Below are 6,000 nucleotides of genomic sequence, written 5' to 3'. Positions count from 1 at the left end.
TTTCCCTAGATGTGGATGGGTAGAACCCCTCTTTCTCTGCATGAAGCCTACTTTTCATAATTTCCCATTGTCTTTTCAGGAAAGTGACATGGGGAAAAGGAACATATATTAGGATTTTTCTTTCCCTGAAATATTTTCAAGTTGACAACCCCTAAGTTTTCCATAGCAAATAGGTATGGAATAATCTTTTGGTGAAATTGACCATATTCTAATTTGTGTCATAAAACTGAAACAGGTTAGTACTTTATTCTTAAATCTGGGCTTAGTAATTCACAAGAGATTGTTAGTATTTCTCAAATAGAGTCCAGGGGCCATCTGGATTGCAATTACTGTTGGTGTTTCTTAATGATATCATCTCAGGCGTATGCACTCAGAATCTTGTAGATCAGTGGGTAGAGGGGAGTGATCTGTATTTTTATAAGTTCCCTATGTTATGAATATTCAGTTTGGGAACCACAGTTTTATATCATGATGCCTAACACATGACATGCATACCTCCACTTCCTTATTGCAAACATGAATACAAGGCTAACATAAAGCCACACAGTAATACACAATGCAGTGCCAACCAGGCAGCAAGTTGGCTTGCAAGATTAAGTAGCCTCTCCTGGAACTTTTCTATACAGACAGTGCTCTTAAACAATATTATCTTTAAAAACATAGTTAAGAATTTGGGGACAAACACTGATATTCTTTAAGTTACAAATAGATGTCAGAAAATTTTTGCATAGAATATTGAATATAAGACTTAAGGCAGAGTAGAAAGCAAGTCTGGATTCTTGATGGTGTCAACTCTGGAAACCATATTCATCATAACAAAAAGTAATCAATGAAGAAAAAAACATGAAAAGAAGATACAGTAATTCAAAGGGCATAGTAGAATGAGGTCATTAAACAACGCTTTATGATTCCACTTAGTAGCTTCTGAAAGCTTAAATGTGCATAGTGTAAATTATGACCCCAAATACCTAGAAAATAATGAGAAAATAATGTATGAGTAATTTCATACATTAGGTTCAAGGCAGTTTGTTACATATTTTAGAAATTTCCTCAACCAAGGGAGTTAACGTAAAATGAGGGCATTAAATGTAAATTCTTGGCTAACTGACAAGAATTAGCTGGAATAATTTTTATTAAATTTTATTTATTTTTTAATTTATTTTACTTTTGGCTGCGTTGGGTCTTCGTTGCTGTGCACGGGCCCTTCTCTGGCTGCGGTGAGCAGGGCCCACTCCCCACTGCAGTGTGTGGGCCTCCACTGAGGTGGCCTCTCCCATTGCGGAGCACGGCCCCAGTAGTTGTGACATGCAGGCTCAGCAGCTGCGGCTGGCGGGCTCCAGAGCACAGGCTCAGCAGCTGTGGCACACAGGTCCAGTTTCTCCGTGGCATGTGGGATCTTCCCGGACCAGGGCTCAAACCCATGTCCCTTGCACTGGCAGGCAGACTCCCAACCACTGCACCACCAGGGAAGCCCTGGAATAATTTTTAATCTTAGATTTCAGATAATCATTTTTACAATCCATACTTATTTTGCCTCATTCTTCTATTACAATACTATTTATTGAAGACATTAGTAATAGTCAATATTTGCACATTATCTTATCATTATACTCTATAAAATCAAACTTTTTGTAATATGACTATTTTTTATGTAGTGAATTTAGAACTAGAGGATATTGTCAAATGATTCCTATTAAATGACATTTTTCAATTTTTATTAAATACCTTTGATAATTAAGTTGTATGATAATTTCTGAACTAGTAGATCAAAATATTTAAAAATATATTAAAGTATATTAAAATATATATTTATTGCTTTTTTGATAACTGCACAGGCTGGAATCTGTAAGGAATCACATCCTTACTCATATAATAGAAAAATGATGACTTATTAGTGTTCTAAAACAAAGAAATCCTTTTGAAAAATAATTTTGGCCATTCTTTTAAAAAAATTTACTATGCTAACATTAGCATATAATCATAAAAATCTAGTTAATATTTTATGTATTTTTAAAAATAAAATCATTGTGGAAATCTGATGATTAAAAAATTTCTTTGAAAAATGCATCACCTTATTTTCTATTTAAATATTAATAAAATTAATTGTTTTATGTGGATATGTTGACATAATAGGCTAGGTAAGCAGTTTCAGAGGCATTCTTTAAGAGGAATTGCCTGTGACAAGCATACCATCAATTTTATGGCCAAATTAAAGCAATTTTTAACACATCAGTTCCAAACTTGCTCTTTTTCTTTCTGGAATCCTTGGAATAAGCACTGGATTTGGAGCAGGAGACATTACTTCCAGTCATGGTTTATATTTGGTTAATTATGATTATAAAGAAAAATCATGTGGTTAACTAAGGATAGTGGATGAAGTTGTTTACAATCCTGTGAACATCTGGAAAACAAATACTTACTACTTAAATATACTAGTCATGTTTGTGGGAAGAAAGAACCTGAAATGGATTGGTTAAAAGAGAGGCACACAATTTTAAAGATGACTATACCACATATTTGCAGTTAGAACATTCAATTATTTCTTTGTCAGTAATAAAGATTCTCCCCTCCCTTCTTTTTTGTAAACCATTACATCAAGGACCACAATAGTGTTTCATCTAAAAAGCAATTTAAGGTAGGAAAATGTGCTAAGTGCTTCTATAGACTTTAATTATAACTTGTAATAAGAAACATTTTAATAGTCCTTGTTTAATTAATTCCAAAATATTTGAGTCTCCTTAAACTTTACTGTAAAAATAACATGTAATTGTTTTGGGAATGTTATTTAAAGCAATCACTTTTTAACTAAATAACTGTATACTGCTAGTTAAATGTCACTATAGTAGTGTGTTGGGAGTATTTTGCCACCTTTGTTAAAAGACTCCTTTACAGAAAATCTGACAGCTTCTTTGCCCTTATTTTTAGTTTGACATCAAGTCTTCAGAATCCTAAAGAAGCTTGACCGATGATTAAATGATGGCTTGTTAGGACATGATAAACTAACTGTATTAAAGAGTAGATCTCTTTTCATAATTTACAATGTAAGCACTGAGATTTATTTCACTGTATTATGTTTTCTATTTAAATATATCTAAGTCATTCTACCTTACCTATATCCATAGTACTAACATAAGTTTTTGTCTAAGAGTAACTTTTAACTCTAATCTTTTGAAATTTTTTAAGTTTATTTCTAATGGTTTTCACTTTCTCAGGCACATGGTAATTTAGATTAATTTTTATTGAAATGTGTTCTTGTTTAATTATTCCTATCATTTTATAAAGGAATATTCTTCAGTTTTTCCCACTTTTACTTCATTTCTTGCTATTACACAATCATGTATTTTTTTCATCCCCATACTTGAGAGGCTATGTAATAATTTAACATTTATTCAGCTAGATTATAAGGGAAATAGAAGAGAATTTTCAAATTAGCTTGATTTTATCTTTGTTCAATCACCTATCTACACTATTTGCATTATATATTTATTCTGGCTGAATATAGTTAATTTTGTCTTCTGTCAGGACTGCCCATCTTTTTTAGTCCAACCCTATGGAATAGCTGGGGTAAAGATTTTATGAATCTCAATTAAGTAATATTATGGTAAAGTTACCTGAACTGTCACAAATTACATTAGCAGAAATGAATTAATTAACTTTACACTAAAGATAGAGTAGTAGAATAAGCAACATAGGAGAGTACACTGCCTGTGGTATTGGATTTAAGACTTTCTAAGGCCTCCATCATTCATTGACACATGGCAAGGAAATCTGTTTGAAATCAACTTCTTCCAGTTGGCTCTTCAGAATTTTCACAGGTATTTATCATTCTCAAGGCTCTGACATATCAAATATCAATGATAGATGAAAAAGAAAATCTCAATCAGTGGGTATGTCTGTGAGAGACCCCCCAGTTTTGTAAAGTATTAACTTTCACAGAGAGGTAATATTTATTTTTCTTGTAGAATTCCCTATGCTTAGCATACTTTTGAAACACATGCACTTGGTTGAAATCTGTTTTAAATTGAACATCCTATGTTTACCCTCATATCCCCAATATTCAGGGATACAAGGCACTATTATTAGAAGTAAGTAAATAGGTATGAAACTGCGACTACTTTGATAAAGAGAATTTTTTTTTAAGTCTTTGGTAAAGAATTAGTGAGTTACTATCAAAAATTAGATTGATCCTATTTGTAATGCATATGAGTGGAAAACATTAACAGATAATGAAATTTCCCATTTGATAGAGAACGGAAGAAAAAAACCTTAAAAAGAATTTAAGAAAAATATAAACAAATCTTATAAAATATTTGTGTATTTGTCATTTTTAGAAAATAAATGATGGAAGTAATTTCATGATAATATTATTATGTATCTTTATATTTTTTTCTCTTCCAAATCACATGGTTATACAGAAGTTTAGCTTAAGAGGAGAAATTCTTCTTGTGTTACTTAAATACCTTTTTCATCTTTACAACCCAAAGACTATTTCATGATATCCTATTTTAAGTAATGCTAATTCCCCAAAAGTGTATATGTTCCAAAAGTGGATTTAAAATTCCAAGAGGATTCACTGCTTGACAATCTGATTTTATATTTCTGTCCTTTGTTGTTTATTAAAACTCCATTTGTGTTGATGACTGCTCGGGATTCTGAGAAGCAGTTAGTCTCCCAACTAGTGAAAGGCAAGTGCTAGTGGCCTACACTTGTTTTTGCCCTTAACTATTCAATTCTCAGATATTGACCAGTGGAACAAGGTAATTGAGCAACTAGGAACACCATGCCCAGAATTCATGAAGAAATTGCAACCCACAGTAAGAAACTATGTGGAGAATCGGCCCAAGTATGCAGGACTCACCTTCCCCAAGCTCTTTCCAGATTCCCTCTTCCCAGCGGACTCTGAGCACAATAAACTCAAAGGTAAGCCCTTCAGGGACAACTTCAGAACCACTATGTGGGTGATGGGCAAGCTATAGAGACATCTTTCTTTAACTTGAAATACCTCAATTTAAAGAGAGATATTGTTTTGTTTTGTTTTTTTTAACATCTTTATTGGGGTATAATTGCTTTACAATGGTGTTAGTTTCTGCTTTATAACAGAGTGAATCAGTTATACATATACAAATGTTCCCATATCTCTTCCCTCTTTGTCTCCCTCCCTCCCACCCTCCCTATCCCACCCCTCCAGGCAGCCACAAAGAACCGTGCCGTTTTCCCTGTGCCATGCGGCTGCTTCCCACTGGCTATCTACCTTACATTTGTTAGTATATATATGTCCATGTCTCTCTCTCACCCTATCACACCTCACCCTTCCCCCTTCCCATATCCTCAAGTCTGTTCTCCAGTAGGTCTCTGTCTTTATTCCTGTTTTACCCCTAGGTTCTTCATAACATTTTTTTTTTCTTAAATTCCATATATATGTGTTAGCATACGGTATTTGTCCTTCTCTTTCTGACTTACTTCACTCTGTATGACAGACTCTAGATCTATCCACCTCATTACAAATAGCTCAATTTCGTTTCTTTTTATGGCTGAGTAATATTCCATTGTATATATGTGCCACATCTTCTTTATCCATTCATCCGACGACGGGCACTTAGGTTGTTTCCATCTCCGGGCTATTGTAAATAGAGCTGCAATGAACATTTTGGTACATGACTCTTTCTGAATTCTGGTTTCCTCAGGGTATATACCTAGTAGTGGGATTGCTGGGTCATATGGTAGTTCTATTTGTAGTTTTTTAAGGAACCTCCATACTGTTCTCCATAGTGGCTGAACCAATTCACATTCCCACCAGCAGTGCAAGAGTGTTCCCTTTTCTCCACACCCTCTCCAGCATTTATTGTTTCTAGATTTTTTGATGATGGCCATTCTGACTGGTGTGAGATGATATCTCATTGTAGTTTTGATTTGCATTTCTCTAATGATTAATGATGTTGAGCATTCTTTCATGTGTTTGTTGGCAGTCTGTATATCTTCTTTGGAGAAATGTCTATTTAG

General features: G+C 33.8%; 1 protein-coding gene across 7 annotated transcripts in view; it reads left to right on the top strand.

Moving 5' to 3' along the window:
- Window positions 1–6,000, top strand: part of MAPK10 (mitogen-activated protein kinase 10) — a 365,788-nt gene that overhangs the window by 306,758 nt on the left and 53,030 nt on the right. For all 7 annotated transcript variants that reach the window (XM_007465713.1, XM_007465715.1, XM_007465709.1 and 4 more), the window contains one exon: window positions 4,738–4,920. In XM_007465713.1, coding sequence (XP_007465775.1) covers window positions 4,738–4,920 — 183 coding nt within the window. The remainder of the gene's footprint in view (window positions 1–4,737; window positions 4,921–6,000) is intronic.

The sequence above is a fragment of the Lipotes vexillifer genome, unplaced genomic scaffold, assembly GCF_000442215.2.
Source record: "Lipotes vexillifer unplaced genomic scaffold, Lipotes_vexillifer_v1.1 scaffold301, whole genome shotgun sequence".
Classification (NCBI taxonomy): domain Eukaryota; kingdom Metazoa; phylum Chordata; class Mammalia; order Artiodactyla; family Lipotidae; genus Lipotes; species Lipotes vexillifer.
Note: the sequence above shows the minus strand (reverse complement) of the source record. Positions and strands in the feature narration are given on the sequence as shown.